This window comes from Malaya genurostris, chromosome 2 (assembly GCF_030247185.1).
Source record: "Malaya genurostris strain Urasoe2022 chromosome 2, Malgen_1.1, whole genome shotgun sequence".
Lineage (NCBI taxonomy): Eukaryota > Metazoa > Arthropoda > Insecta > Diptera > Culicidae > Malaya > Malaya genurostris.
The window spans coordinates 286,485,598-286,502,306 of NC_080571.1; the positions used below are offsets into that span (position 1 = coordinate 286,485,598).

General features: G+C 36.6%; 1 protein-coding gene across 1 annotated transcript; it reads right to left on the minus strand.

The window, feature by feature from the left end:
- Nucleotides 1-4,696: 4,696 nt before the first annotated feature.
- On the minus strand, nt 4,697-7,596 carry LOC131430432 (uncharacterized). Its single transcript, XM_058595433.1, has 3 exons — nt 7,297-7,596; nt 6,476-7,236; nt 4,697-6,407 (listed from the first exon to the last, which is right to left on the minus strand). The coding sequence occupies exons 1-3, from the start codon at nt 7,483-7,485 to the stop codon at nt 4,901-4,903; spliced, it is 2,457 nt and encodes an 818-aa protein (XP_058451416.1). The 5' UTR covers nt 7,486-7,596; the 3' UTR covers nt 4,697-4,900.
- Between the last annotated feature and the right edge of the window lie 9,113 nt (nt 7,597-16,709).

The following is a 16,709-nucleotide window of genomic DNA, read 5'->3' on the forward strand; positions in this document are numbered from 1 at the left end:
CGAATTCTGCGAAATTTTCTAAGTGCGCAGGATATACAATTTCAATTCCTTGCCAGACGAACTAGTCTATGTTGACCAATTGAAAACTGGCGTTGGTCAGGAATTGTGCATTGATCCCTTCACCATGTGCACTCAGAAAGAGAAACATATCCATTTTATTACTCCCATTCTGTGTATTGTTGCCTTTTCTTGTCATAGATTACCCATGGCACCATTAGTGTGTATCCATTGAGTAAGGATACAGACAAGCCCTGGGACCGTGAAAGCATCGTTCAATCTGTCTCAAGGTTGTGCTAAAGCCCAGGGAAAACCCAAGTGTTAATAACATTAAAATAAAAATGCATGTCCTCAGTTCTTATCCGTCAAACCATGATGAGCGGCCTAACAAAGATATTTAAAAAACACTAATACTTTTTTTTGTATCCTATTCTTTTTTTTATGGATGGATGACTGAGCACATGAAATAGGATGGACAAACAATATACAGAAAGTATTACAAACATCGAGGAATAAGAAATGCCAGAAAAAAAAAAAACTATACGAAAATATTATGGATGTGTAGCTAAAAAATTAGAAAACAATTTAATTAACACTATCTAAGAAACGAAATGAAATATTGGTAAGAACAAAAACACCACTGCATACAACTAACTTTTACATTTAAGAAAACAAAACAACATGTCAGCAAAAGTACGGAGTGGAAAAAAGCAGAATGACAACAAAAGATACTTACGAAACACAGTTGAATAGAACCACTGGAATTAAGGTAGAACAGAATATAAACTATGACCAAAGGTAAGAAAACCAACATAAATAAATAATCAAAACTGTTGGGTAATAATATAATTCCCTCAAATTGAAAGAGGCGTTTATATGGCGCGCATGTGCTAATTCGGCCTGATACAAACTAACGAGGAGGGCATACGTTTTGGACAGGGCTGTAAAGCCGATTGGAACCCTTTCCTCACCAAAATGTAATATAATTTTTGAGAACTGTTACATTTGTTTTTTTTTCTTATGAAAGATTTACTTCAGGTGAACACCGATAATTGCGATAATTGTCCGTTCAAAACCCCGATAGCATTTTCTGTTATGGACATGAATTTTATCGATAACAAAAACTTTCTCATGTGTAATGCACTCAAAAGAGTTACAAATTGGTCATTACAGACACAGACTTCATCTTCTACCTAAAATTCTACAACCACCTTAAAGAAACAAAAAAGTATTCGTTCAAGAAGTATTGCTTCACGCCAAATTCATTAAGTTTTACTTTTGGTAACCAAAGCACATTCCACGCTACACCTCTTCCTTCCCATCCTCCCCTGTAATGAAATCACCCAACACCCAGAATTATCTGAGTTCGTCAAATGCTCACGGAAATAAGATCAATTAGACCTTCGACCTCCTTCCCCCTTGTTAGGTACACTTGCTACATATTTTCCATGAAAATACTTCTTGGACTTGCTCTGAAACGAGAGTATTCACCCCTATTCTGTGTTTCGATCGAATTGGATTTTGTCGAACGAATGTACAAATTTGCATTCTCTAATTCGATCGAGTGATGCTTTTGTATGGAAAACTCGAACTCGATCGTGCTACAGTACGCAAAATTTTTTTTATTCGATCGGAACAATCCGATTCGAACAAAATACAGAATCGGGGTGATTATCTGTTCCGGTCAAGAAGTTTCAATTCTTAAATTCGACCAGTTTCTCCGAAGATCCTAGTGTGTGTATCGAAAATAAGCTATCCATCCGAGTGTATCTAAAAAAAAAAAGCTATCCACAAAATTTTCTTTCAAATTATGATAAAAAACGATATTTTTTTCAAACTAAAAGTTGATCCTTTATTGTACGATGTTAAACTTGAGCATAAAGAAAACCGGATAAAATTTAAGTTATTCCTTCACGATTTTTCGAACTTTTGATCGAACGCTCTTCATCAAGTTCCGGACAAGTGTTGCATCGCATTTTTTGGACGCTTGAGCCCGAGTTTTTTTGAACTCCTGCATGTTCCCAGCTGCTTTACCAGTCTTCTTGAAGACCCTCTTCACGATTGTCCAGTAACGTTCAATGGGCCAACGAAATTTATACCCTTTTCCGCAAGCCAATTGAGAGCGGTTTTGGCGTAGTGAGCCGACGCTAAATCCGACCAAAACAGTCACCGAGGTGTACTATGCTTCTTATATATAAAGGCAGCAATCTCTTCTGGAAACACTCTGATCGATAGATTTCTGCATTTATAGTTCCGGCAGTGTAAAACATGGTTGACTTCAAACCACAGGAACATATTGCTTGCTATACCAGTACCTTTCGACCTGTCCGCATCGCTCACATCCTCCCCAACGACGACAGTAAAGTATTGTGGACCTGGAAGGGTTTTCGAGTCCTCATTTACATAAGTCTCATCGTCCATCAAAACACATGCATCCGGACACTGCAAAAGACAATTTCCGGGCCCTTATTGCTCCTCGCTTCTCCTGTTCTACACTTTGTTTCGAGATTTTCTGCTTCTTGTAGGTCTTCAGGTGATTTCGCCTCTTGATACGCTTGATTTTTCAGACACTCGTCCCTGCTTTTTTTTGGCCAAATCACGTATTGATATTGATTTATTCTTCATACCACTTTCTGGTCCAGTTTCGGGTTGGAAGAACCGGGTTTTCTGCCTCTTCCTGGTAGCTCATCCAAAGAATAGTATTCCCCAAACTTATTAATGATGATTTCAACACTGGCATGATGAATTCCAGACCGCTTCGCTAGTTTCCGCATAGTAATACCCTTCTCACTTAGCCATGTGTCCAGAACCTTAATTTTCACTTCCTTCTCAATACACGACATTTTGAAAACGCAGAATTTCAACCGCACACACAAGTAAACAAACGAAAGCTGACAGCCAAACGCACAGCATGCTGTGATCTGAGCATAAAAAACCATCACAAATACTTGCGTACAACACAAATGTATGTGGATAGCTTATTAATAAACAAAAATTAAAATTAACTTACGATCCTATACAAAATTGGTAAATTTTATCTGATTCCGATTTCCAATTTTGAAATTACATGGTGATGATACTCAAAAATCATCAAAATTCAAATAATTTCATGAAAACTAAACACAACGAAGAATATTTACGCTCACTGTTAGGTAGATTAAGCACGTTTTTACTGCAGTGATCACTACAATGTGCGTGATTCTGGTAACAGGTAAAACCAAGTGAAGGTGGGAGTCAGAACGGTAATAAGGGAATTTATCTATGACACAATGTCAACTGTTAACTCCTAGGGGCTGGGGTCCACTAGAAGATTGATAGTATCTATTAGCTCTCTCCGGACAGTACCAGCCTAGATGCCGTGTGGAATCCGGCGGAAAAAAAATGAATCAAGAATAGATCCACTGGGTTCCTGCTTCCATGTCGTAAAAGGCGACAATTGCAGGAGTTTCTGTTTCCTTTCAGTTATCAGATATTTTCAATGTTTCACTTCTGATTACTCTATTTTACTAAATTATCTCTTCATTCCACTTATCAATTTCCGTCTAGCTTCGGAGAAAAGTTTGGAATGTTATGGATTGTCTTTCAGGATTATAAATTGAATGATAAAAATCAACTATTGCGCAAATCCGTTGATATTACAATCAGAGTTAATAACAGCGCTAACATAAATCGGTATATTGAATACATAGTAAAAAACACTTGATATTAATATTTCAAACAATAAATTATTATTTTTCTCGGTAGCCGGCTGCCCAGATCAACCAATATAACCAAATAATAATATTAATAAATAATCAAGATAATAAAGCGGAAATAATACAGAATCAAGACGCGCGTGAAATCTGTTTACCTTTATTTGGTGATTTAAAATGATTTTATAACAACTGTTTTGAATATGTTAATGCAATGAATCAACTATTTTGTCTAAATCCCTTTCACTCGTTTATTTTGTATCACGTAATTTCATTTATAAAAAATAGGGAAGTTTCTTCAGTGTTCTCGATTAAGAACTGTGAATCAAGACTTCCCGGGACTTCAAGATAGAATATTGTTGAAACGTTCACTCGGGAAGTCAGTAGGTTTAGTATTGCATCCGAGCATCTTGAAACCGGAATATACTGAATCGCGCGCGAATAATACCAATACTGAAATTTTTACTAACAAATATCCTTCTCCCGTGACACTTGTGGAGTGCACAGTAGTATATACGGCCTCTAGTAACAACAAGTGTTGGACTAACATCCCTTCCCATTCCTTAGACGATCTACGTTTGGGCCTGGTCGGCGCCGGTACTGATCAATGAATTCTGGGGTTACCAGAAGATGTACATTGAAGGATGATTTACCAGTCCCAGGTTGGATCATCTAGAAATTCCCTGTACAATTTCAGCTAATCCCGATCAGTAACGGAGTAGCAACTAGGGGTGGGTCGCTCAAGCCAGTCCATTAAAACCTACGTTTCACGTAACTATAACATGATTATTATTATGATTATTAGCAAAAAATGGGCGGTTTCGATGTGCTGAACTTGTCTTCAGGATGTCAAACGAAAACCTAGTGAAATTGGTTCTTGGATCTGATTCGGTAGGCACAAGAAGAATAGGCTTAATCCAGGCACGAACCAAGTTATTTTCACATAGTTACAGTTTGGTAATTGATACATCCTGGGGAGCAGTTTTCGAGAAACTTGTACTATCATTATGAGGTTAAGTCATACCGTATTGGTCTGATTCGGATAACAGATAGTTGACCATTGCACTCACACATTATTGTTCATTTTATTAAAAAAAATTCCTACTAATATTGACTTACTATTCAAGCGAGAAATGGCGATTTATTCGATAGAGCGAGATAATAAATAATGACACTTTTTAAAATACAATTTACCCAAATCCTACAACTATTCACATCACATTATTACTATTACTGCACAGATATTCCACCATAGTTTTGGGAATACCGTCATGATTGTGGCTGCCTTTAGCCGTTATACGTTTAAATAACCCTTCGATGGTAAGATGGGCCGTGCATGTTCCTCCCTGTTTCGTGTTAGTGTTGATCAACTTACAGCAAATCCATTGACTAGTGCCGTCTTCGTTGATCGATGCAAACGAGTAGCGGTATTGCTGATAGAACACCTTGTAAGGATTCTCACTCCTCTTGTTGTTGTTGTCGGTGACGAAATAAAATGAGAAATATTTGTTTTCACCTTTGTCCCAGATGGTACCACGTCCGGCGGGATACGTAAAAAGTTGCTGCTTTAGCATACTCAGCAAATTGATAGAGTCCACCGTATCGTCATTGGATACTTGCTCATCGCTTTTCAGTGCGGATAGCTCTAAAATATTTCCCGGTTTTACGATCTGTTCGAGCTCATGTTTCGACATTGGTGTATGGCAGTGTTCACCCTTAATCAAAAATGTTTCGAAGTGACCATTTACAATAAACACAACCGGACATTGCCTTCTCTGAGCGTCCAATCTGTGACAAGCCCATCTGGTTTCAGAATTAACGATGAGTCGCAGATTGTAAATATGATTTTGATGTACTATCGCTCGACTGAAGAAATATAAACACTCCCGGGAAAGTAACTGGACAGTTTCATATATCTCGCCGGTAATATTCCGAACCGAATATTCCTTCAAGTGGTAGGTGAAAATGTCGGCAAATTCAAAAGGATGAGTGTGCTCTACCTGTCCGTAATTGGAAGCAGTTTTCCCATCATTCGACACTGCGATTATGGCCATACAATTGTGAATACTTTCCCATACACACTTCCATATAGAAGATCCACCCGTTTCCCGCAAGTAATATTTGTAGAAATGGCCTCGGTGTAGTATTTTGTATCGATTCCCACGAATTTCAAATACTTCATAATTTCGATCGGCATCTCTAGAAGCTAGTGTTGTGTATATTTGAGGAGCCGTTAGTTTGTCTATGGAGTTGCTTTTATTGCGCCACTCCAAAACATTCTTTTCCCGAAACGGAGTGATCACGTCTTCTGACGTCTTCTTTATCTTGCACGAAATTAAAGCTTCCCGAATTTCCTGTTCCGTTATTTGGGGATGTTGGTGCACACCCCGTAAGGGGGTGATAAGCTTGAATATACCGGTAACAGTAATGACAGAACGACACGATTTGTGCCTACAAATCCATTCGCTAGTATCGTTATCGTTATTAATTGTATTCAGCGAATACCGCCGACCGCGGTATATTAACTGCCGGTCTTGACTCCTGCCGGCGGTCAAGAAATGCAGCAGCCATAACGGTTCCTTAGTTCCGTCCTTTTGGAGAATGAATCCTTTTCCAGGTGGACACATCATCAGTCGTGAAGTTCCGGTTCCATGAGTGTGTTGCATATTTTTGCTGAGAGATGCAATTTTTCCATCGGCACTGACGGACGCTACAGACCTATTAGAAAACCGTTTGTTTTAGTAATAATCGAAATATTTAATATAACTGTCGAAACAAAAACATACGAGCATTTGTGCAGCTTTCTCCATTCGCAATTCCAAACACTGGAACCGTCTGGTTTTACATTACAGAAGTAGAATACATAGCCGGCAACACATATGCTCGCTCGTCCCTTTTTCTCTTTGATGACTTCGAAACTCCGCTCGTCATCCGCAGACCACAGCATACGAAAAATATCCTTACGATCCACGGTCTTCCAAGTTTTTTTTTTAACCGTCGGAAATGTACTGCTTTTAACTTTTTTTGGTTTGCTTTTTGGCAGATCTTTTTCTGTGCGCTTTCGTTTGGCTTTCTGTTCATTGGATTCATCATCGCTAAGCAGAAAACCAAGCAAGGCCGTACCGTTTTCATCTTCCACCGGCTCAAACGAAAATTCTTCCGTTTCATTTGAAGATTCCATTTTATTTTTCTCTCGAATATGACGGCATATTCGTTTGAAGGTAACAAACATCTCCAATTGCGTCCGACACATGGTGCAGATATGTGACTTATAGTTCCGGTAACAATTAACCTCTACCCCGGTGCATTCCTCGATAATGGCACCAAGTTCAAAGTTTGGCTGCCCATCCTCGAAAAACTCTTGATGCAGATGTCCATTGGTAGCCAAACACAATCGACAGAACCGTTCACCATCGCGGATGAACTCCTCCGGAAATTGCTTCAAAAATGAATCATTACCCTTAACCTGGTGACTAAACCAGCTGAAAGAATTCAGTTTATCGATGCAATCGGTGCATACAGAGGCATCCGCATTGCGGTGATGAACCTGAAATGTTCAGGTGTTTGGGTAAACAATATTCTCCAAATAAATATCAGACAGACTTACCTCAATTTCCAAACAAGTAAAAATCAGCTGCCTGTTTAGTTCCGACGAAGGGTCTTCTGAAAATAGCGGAGCAAGAGGACGATTGACGCTCTGGCATAACCAGCAGCTATGATCTTGATTAGATTGTTCATCAAATATATCAAGTTGTCCCGGAAGTATCGGTTGCTCCATTGCTTCTTCCATTCTCATCGTTGTAAGGACTTTTAATGAATTAGTACCACATAAGCAGACAAATTTTTACAATGATGATTTTTTTTCATAATATAAATCCCGCACCATTGTTTGGGGTGAGGGTTGTTCTCAGAGTTGCCAGGTCAAGTGTCTAAATGATGGCAGAATGCGAATTGCTTTAAAAAAAGATACTATTCTGTAGTTTTTTCAAGCAAAAAAAACGACCCGTCTGCAATTTTTTTTAACAAAAAATTCGAATATATGCAGAATATCGGAAAAATGCTCAGAAAGCTTTAAAAATTAATAAATAAAAAATATCTATAATCTGTAGAAATCAGCAAACCTGGCATCGCTAGTTGTTCTTTTCCTTGTTTTCATTATGCGAAATATGACAGCTGATATACACTCTTACCAGCCGCTACCTAATTTTGGGTCAAAACCTACCCAAAATCAACTAAAGTGCATCTCCCCAATTTTGGGTGACGAATGATGACCTCAAAATTTAGGTAACTGTATGTTTAGTACAAATGTTATGCCATAACAAAGCACGCTACCCATTTTTACCCATCAACTCAAAGTTTGAGTAGATAACGACCTAATTTTGGGTAGCTTATAGAAGAGCTCGACAATGAGTGATTTCTCCTCAAAAAATAGGTAGAAATGATTTTCAGTGTACGCGGAAAACCATGATGTAACCATCTACACTGGTGGCGAGATAGGGCGCTTTTGGTTGCATTAGTAATTTTCTTACAAAATCAAACATGACTCCGTGATACATGCATGTAAACATCGGAACAAAATACGACTACAAAATTTTATTGCAGAGCAGCTATGTAGTGTTTTCGGGTATTGAACATATATTTACAAGTTTCTCTCAAGATAAATATTTAATAAAACTGTGCGCTCATAAATTGCAACTGGACGTGATTCGTTACATGATCCAACAACGGCCGATATTTAAATTTTTCTTCCTCACGTCTTCCTGTTTTTCTAAAAATAATAAATGATAACCGCACTCACACATATAAAACAAAACTCGTCACCAGTGTAAATTCTACACTGAAATGAAAATCTTATTTATATTCATTAGATTTGTCATATGAATCATATGCAGAATATAATTCATAGAAATTATATGGAAACTTATAATCTTTATTTAATGTGTACGTCAAATCTAAATGGACGTTATCATAATGAAAGTTATAAAAATATCCCATATAATTTATATGGAAATCCGATGGAAGTCGTGAATCGTACTGCTTGAAGCTGAAGAAATAGTTGTGTCTCCGATATTCATCAACTGCTCCAGACCATTTTTTTTCAGGAAGTTCCGCATCTCAATGTAATTTTAAATCGCTGACAAGACAGCTCATCCAACTTCGTTCAAGGATATGCGTTAACGGACCATGAAATATATATCCGGTACATTTCATTACTCTATCTGTCTAGTAAGATTCATTTTTATTTTCAGTCTCGGAATCTCACTTCTTTTTCGCAAATATCATAAGGTGCTCCCTTACCGAACGGAATACTAGTAAAGCTTGAATCCTCAAAGAAAAGTAGTAGTTGGCGATTATCTGCTATTCGTATGAGCTCTATTGAAAGTTATATATATATATATATATATATATATATATATATATATATATATATATATATATATATATATATATATATATATATATATATATACAATTTTTTAAAACTAGTCATATGGTATATATGAATCTATCTAAATAAAATCGAAGTGAATATTATATGCGCTTCATAAATTGTTCCAATGCATGTTGTGCGGATATCTAGTAATGGTTATAAGACGCGCCAATCAATTTGACTCAGACTGGAAATTTCATTCGTTATATGGAAATCCTGTAAAAATAACGTTAAGAAGAGTTTTATGTTTCATAAGATTATCTCATATATTTGACATGATGTTGAACACATCTTGTAACTATTATTGGAAATGCTAATAGTGCAAAATCGTTAGAATATCATATAATGTGAAAAAGAAAATTTAGCTCAGTGTACATCGTGGTCAGAGATGGCAGATTTTTTCATATAGGAAATCTGTATTACTCTATATAAAAAATCTGTATTATTCGTTTTCTCTAATAAAATTAAATATCAACAACAAAATGATGTTCAAAGATGTTAGTCCAACACATCATGGCTGTAGAATTGTAGATTCGATGAGCAATAATTCTTTGCCTCTGTCTGTTGGAACAGAAAGGTAAATTTCCACAAAAGGAATGCAATGCCAAGACTTTACTGCTGGTCACTGCATTCAAATACTAATAGTTTGCTCATACGAACAAACTTTTTTTTTTGCTTCTTATAAAATCCGTATTAAATTTAGAAAATCTGTACCAAATCTGTATTATGTATGCGTATGAAAAAATCTGTATAATACAGATAAATCTGTATAAATGGCATCTCTGATCGTGGTGGAAAAGAACAGAAAATGCATATTTCTGGAACAAAATTCGAACATAACTCTATTCGCAGGCACAGTTAAAAATTTTTACACAATTCTCGCGTTCCTTAAATCGGCCAATAATCCGTAAAAAAATACACCATTGATTTTACAGCATAAACAATTGATTCACAACTCAGTTCGCTTTCACATCTCATCCAAGTCAGTCGATAAAACAAAACCGCTTACGTTCGGGACGGAAGAAACCAAGTACAGTATTGTGTAGTGAACAATAGAACGATCTCGAAATGAGTGAACCAAACCATCAAAAGCTACCGCCGACACGAAAGAATACAATTGTTGTTGACTTCAGGCAGTGCAAAATTCGACCTTCGATACGAGAACTTGAAGGTTTGCTTAAAGAGCAAATGCATCTTGACTTTAAACGTGAGCATTCACTTCAATGCAATAAGACGAATAATGTTGTTTACATCCAGTTTTATAAAGAGTTGGATGCAATTCAATTCGCAAAAGACAATAACAATGTGCATTATGTGGAGCACGAGAACAACTTAAGTACAACATTCCAGTATATATGGAAGATAGTGCTATAGAAGTGCGTGTGCATGATCTTCCCTCAAGCGTCACCGATTCATATATTCGCAAAACTATGTCCCAATACGGAGAGATTCTCTATCGAAAAAGAAAAGTGGAAGATTTTTTCCCCGGTATTCTAAATGGCGTACGTTTATTGCGCATACATTTGAAGAAGTCTATACCTTCTTATGTGATTTTCGGTCAAGATACAAGAATTCCGTGCAAATCACTTGTTACCTATGACAATCAGATGGCCACATGTCAATATTGCCAGAAAGCTGTTCACTACGGTAAGCCATGTGATAAACTGGACAAGGAGACAACTACACCAAAGGACAACGGTGCTTCCTTCACACCAACCCCAAGCAACCCCAGTACACCTGTGACAGCCACCAACAACAATTAAGCATCCCCTTCATCGAAACCATGAGTATCCTCTATAGAACAAAGTACACCAGCTGCAGTTAACAACTTACCCTCCAACCAACCAGCAACTCCCCCTAAAAAAAGGGTGACAACGAGATCCAATAGCAAAAAAAAATTTTTTTAAGTAACAAAAATGTAAGCCAATCGGCCACGTAAAGCTTTTACGCAAAAAGGCCAGAATAAAAAATTTCATTATGAAAAAAATCCATCCTCTATTTATCAGGCAGAGAAATTGAGCTCGTTTAAAATAACAAAACAGTCAGTAGATTTTTAAACATGATTTCTGTTAATTTCAAGCTAGAATATGATTGTTTTGAACTAATGTGAACTAACTGATTTATGTGCTTCTTTCGTTTCCTTGGGGCTTTTTAACACTTCAAGTGAATGTATGGATAGTTAAAAATATTACTAAACTTGCAATTCATTTCATAACATGTTTTTCACAGAAAATATCAGATGCAGGAATTCTATCTTGACCAGATTGATGAAGCACCGAATCTTCGGTTAAAATAAAAATTAATATACCAGGAGCTTGATTTGTGGCATGTGAAAAAATTAATCGTCCCACGACAAAAGGGGACAACTACTATTGAAAGTAATTAACTATTCGAAAATAGATAAAAATCGGAATAAAATTAATTAAATTAAACCTTTAAAATGAGAATGAAAGAAATCTCTTTTTAAGAATAATGACAAACAAAAGTGTATGATTTGAACAAACAAAAGCGAATGTTGAAATACTAATTGTTTTAGGTTTGAATCTTATCATTTCAACTGCAAAGTTTATAAATTCAAAGCACTAATATCACAGACTAACAGACATGACAGTATGAGTAAATTCTTATAAAAATAAATTTTCGTCATGCACTAGTTCCACCTATATTGAACTGCGCGAACTATTTACTATCTGTACACCCCTTGTGTTATGTAAAAGTTTTTTTACTAGTTGGTTTCCCCTCGTTTGTCAACACCTATCAGCTGCTTGCAGGGATGCCTGATTTCATCAAAATATTTGAAAATAAATCGTCACAATAAATTATTGGATTACGTTGAAAATATATTTAACTTTTTCGCGATGTTGGAAGGTAACCATATATTTGACTCAACGTTGTTCATCTAGACTATTTTTTATTGTGTTGGTAGTTTTCACCCGAAATTAAGTGACGACAGACCAAAAGCAAGTAAATAGTGTACCAAAACGGGTTCGATTTTGTATTGCGTTGGAGGATGAAAAGTAGGCACAATTAACAGATCGGCTGAAAAATTCGTATCGTTTCTATGAGAGGGCGCCACTAGAATTAAATCCATACCATTTTCAGTTAGTACCAACCTTCAAAAGATACGTGTATAAATTTGACAGCTGTTTGATTATTAGTTTGTGAGATATTGCATTTTGAGTGAAGCTACTTTTGTTATTGTGAAAAAAATGGAAAAAAGGAATTTCGTGTGTTGATGAAACACTACTTTTTGATGAAAAAAGTGCCGCCGATACCAAAAAATGGCATGATGAGTGTTATCCAGACTTTGCACCGGGCGAAGCAACAATTCGTAAGTGGTTTGCAAAATTTCGTACTGGTCATATGAGCACAGACTAACAGACATGACACTATGAGTAAATTCTAATAAAAATAATGTTTCGTGATGCACTGGTTCCACCTATATTGAACTGTGCGTACTATTTACTATCGGTACACCCCTTGTGTTATGTAAAAGTTTGTTTTACTAGTTGGTTCCCCCTCGTTTGTCAACACCGATCAGCTGGTTGCAGGGATGCCTGATTTCATTATGCTTTGTATAATATTTAAAAATGAATCGTCGCAATAAATTATGAGATTACGTTGATAATATATTTAACATTTTTATCGTAAGATACCATTTATTTTTTTCAACGTTGTTCATCTAGACTATTTTTGATTGTGTTAATATCGTAATAAAACATGGGCTCGATTTTGTATTGCGTTGGAGGATGAGAAGTAGGCAAAACTCTGTATTTATTTTTGGCAATATGTATTAAATCAGTATCCTGCATGAATCTCGCTTGGACGTATACAAATTATTTATTATTGTAAAATCAACAGACACATTGTAGTCCTTATGGTAACTTTTAATACTGAGTAAAAATATATGAGATATCATCTGGATTTGACTTCAACCTTCCACGCAAAACATTTCAATTGAACGATCTTTGCAAGCCGTTTATTCCATAGTTGGTGCGATCAATACATCACAGATAATTCTGTATGAATGGCAACTCTGTTGATAAATGAATAAAATAAACACACTCTAGATGACAGACTAGATGTTGTTAATAGGGTAACGTGGCGCCATCATGACATATGCGAATACTGTCCCAACTAAAGAAATATTCGAAATGACCGTTAAAATGATTGAAGAATCCAATTTGAGTATCCTGTCTGTTAGTCTGTGATATGAGCACCGAAGACGATGAACGCAATGGACGTCCAAAAGAGGCTGTTACCGATGAAAACGTGAAAAAAATCCACAAAATGATTTTCAATGACCGTAAAGTGAAGTTGATCGAGATAGCTGACACCCTAAAGATATCAAAGGAACGTGTTGGACATATTATTCACGAACATTTGGATACGAGAAAGCTTTGTGCAAAATGGGTGCCGCGTGAGCTCACAATCGATCAAAAACAACAACGAATTGATGATTCTGAGCAGTGTTTGGAGCTGTTATATCGAAATAAAAACGATTTTTTTCGTCGATATATAACAATGGACGAAACATGACTCCATCACTTCACTCCGGAGTCCAATCGACAGTCAGCTGAGTGGACTGCGCGCGATGAACCGAACCCAAAGCGTGGAAAGACTCAACAATCGGCCGGTAAGGTTATGGCGTCTGTATTTTGAGATTCGCATGGTATAATTTTCATCGACTACCTTGAAAAGGGAAAAACCATCAACAGTGACTATTATATAGCGTTATTAGAGCGTTTGAAGGACGAAATTTAAAAAAAAACGGCCTCATTTGAAGAAGAAAAAAGTTTTGTTTCATCAAGACAATGCACCGTGTCACAAGTCGATGAAAACCATGCTGAAATTGAACGAATTGGACTTCGAATTGCTCCCTCTCCCTCTCCCTCCAGATTTGGCCCCCAGTGACTTTTTCCTGTTCTCAGACCTCAAGAGAATGCTCGCTGGTAAAAAAATTAGAAGCAATGAAGAGGTAATCGCTGAGACTAAGGCCTATTTTGAGGCAAAGGACAAAACGTACTACAAAAATGGTATCGAAAAGTTGGAAGATCGCTATAATCGCTGTATCGCCTCTGATGGCAATTATGTTGAATAATAAAAACGAATTTTGGCAAAAAAATGTGTGTTTCTATTAAACGATACGAAATTTTCAGCCGAACTGTTATGTATATAGTTTTGGCAATATGTATTAAATCTGTATCCTGCATGAAATTCGCATGGACGTATACAAATAAATACATTACAGGTAATTCTGTATGAATGGCAACTCTGTTGGTAAATGAAAAAATAAACACAGTCTAGATTAGAGTGACTATAATCAGAGTGGCGACAGCTGTTCGTTTGGAATGACAGCTCTCAGTTCCAAACGAGCAAACGACCTGTCAATTCAATGTAAAGCTAATGGAGTGTTTTGAATTGTTGCCAAAATTACGGATGAGATGTCGTCACTCTGGTTATAGGCACTCTAGTCTAGATGACAGACAGGATGTTTTTGATAGAGTAACGTGGCGCCATCATAACACATGTGAGTACTGTCCCAAATAAAGGAATATTCGAAATGATCGTTAAAATGATTGAAGAATCTAATTTGAGTGTCCTGTCTGTTAGTCTGTGCTAATATTATCACCATTATCTAAAGTTAGTTCATTTGAACTTATTTTGAAAGTTAAATTTACCATGAAATTGTTTGTCAAGAAATTGACAGGAACGCGCGAGTAAAATATTTGTCATTTTTAACAAAATATTTATTGAAAGATACTAATCCACTGAGCAAAATCAAATTTTGTTTCAAGCAACAATATTCGCAATTTCAAATACGATTTTCTTTTGTCACTATTAGTTACTTTCACAATATTTTTCTCTGCATGTATAATTCTGACCGGAGAGAGTTTTGGTTATCGAGTTGATGTACATGCCTATTCATTCTAACTTGCTCATAGTACCAACAGTGAAGACAATGAAGCAGGTAGACTACTTGGCACTTGAAACTGAGCAAGCAAAACTTCAAGTGACTCGGCACGGTTATTCAATTGCCGTTGAATTATGGGAGATTCATTTAGGTGTGGCAACAACAGTCAAATGAATATGCCGACAGTCAATGGTCATAAATTTCATTTTCATCTAATATTCGATTGAAATGAAGTTTTACTGCACTGATCACCGTGACTACAGGATGGATTTTCTCCACAAAAGAATGACTGGAAAAAACTACTCAGACTGCTTCAGAAATGTAGAGGGTGGCATAATAAAATGGCTGCTGAGGTTGGCCAACATCTGGTCCAGAAGAGGTATTCCATGAACACTTAATTATTTCATCAAAATCTAAACGGCATGTTGATTTTTTCCTGAGTGTTTTGTTTTATCAAAACGATCACGAAATAGAGCTGCTTTCTTGCGTCCAGATATGAAGGGAATTTAGTTTTAACGTTGTCGCCAGGAACGATGGGGAATTTCTTTCACACATATGTCAAAAATCTTGATTTTTAAACATACTCTTAAGCATATATATTTATCTTTTCTCAAGAAACATTCCAAAATAATGTTGTTACAATAAAATAATTAATAAAAAGAACTTAAAGTCTAAAACATAAAATATATCAAATTATTAAAAAACTATTTCTCGCGGTGCTCGTTATGTTTCCGTTCTCTCCACCATTAATTAAAGCAATTCAAATGTACAGTAGTTCAGTTTTTTTTTTGAATTTTTTTTTCTCGCGCAAATATCCGTTTCTTTTTCTGCTTCAAATAAATTTTACTTTCTCTTTCTCTTTCTCTTCGTCAAAGGAACAATGTTTATGTTTCTTATATTTATACATAATATACAAAAAAAATAACATTAATCTTCACCATTAAACTATTTCAATGATATTCTAGATGTAATGAATTTATAATGAAACAAAGCATGGAACCCCACGGAAGAAAACCCAAAACGATGAAATGCAATCCTCTGTCGGATGAGAACTCCGGAAAACGGGAGCCAGTTAAGAATATTAAATGATCCTTTCACAAGCAATGATACACGCAGGCAGAAGTTATAAAAGCTAATGCAACTCCCAGCGACCGAATTGCCGGTATCATCATTCTGTTCACAATGCGAACTGTGAGTTCTATAGAACTCGGTGAAGTCTCGGTGAAGAAGTACGCGATGCGCTTGGTTGGACAGGAAAGAAAAAAAATAAATCTGATGTACAACGGAGGAGGAGGGGGAGGGTGGTTCGGCTCTCAAGTGTGCCTTGAACTTAGTATATACTTTAGTGGTTGTTGTTGTTGTTGCTAAATCTATTATTTCTACCATCAAAACATTCCGTTTGTACTTAAACTTCAAAACGCGCTTCCTACTTCCTACGAAACTACTACAATTCTAGGGACGGGGAGGTCTTCCTAGGGGAGTGGGATGACTAAGAAGGATCCACAGGATTCGGTTAAATTCATTGAGGGGTGGGAAGGGGGTTTCGGATCGGAGTGTGTATGGTTACGGTATCTACCCGGAAGCCGACCGCGAGAATAAGGGAACCGTGGAACACTGACCACTGAGATCGAAATTGGTATTATTACCAGTTACGTTTGACACTGGACCCCTCGGA

Excerpts from the sequence above, each read along its gene's own strand:
- LOC131430432 (XM_058595433.1), bottom strand. The coding sequence starts at position 7,485 with ATGAGAATGGAAGAAGCAATGGAGCAACCGATACTTCCGGGACAACTT. Across the intron at positions 7,237-7,296 it reads TTACTTGTTTGGAAATTGAG|GTTCATCACCGCAATGCGGA; the intron begins GTAAGTCTGTCT and ends TGAACATTTCAG. Across the intron at positions 6,408-6,475 it reads AGAAAGCTGCACAAATGCTC|GTCTGTAGCGTCCGTCAGTG; the intron begins GTATGTTTTTGT and ends GTTTTCTAATAG.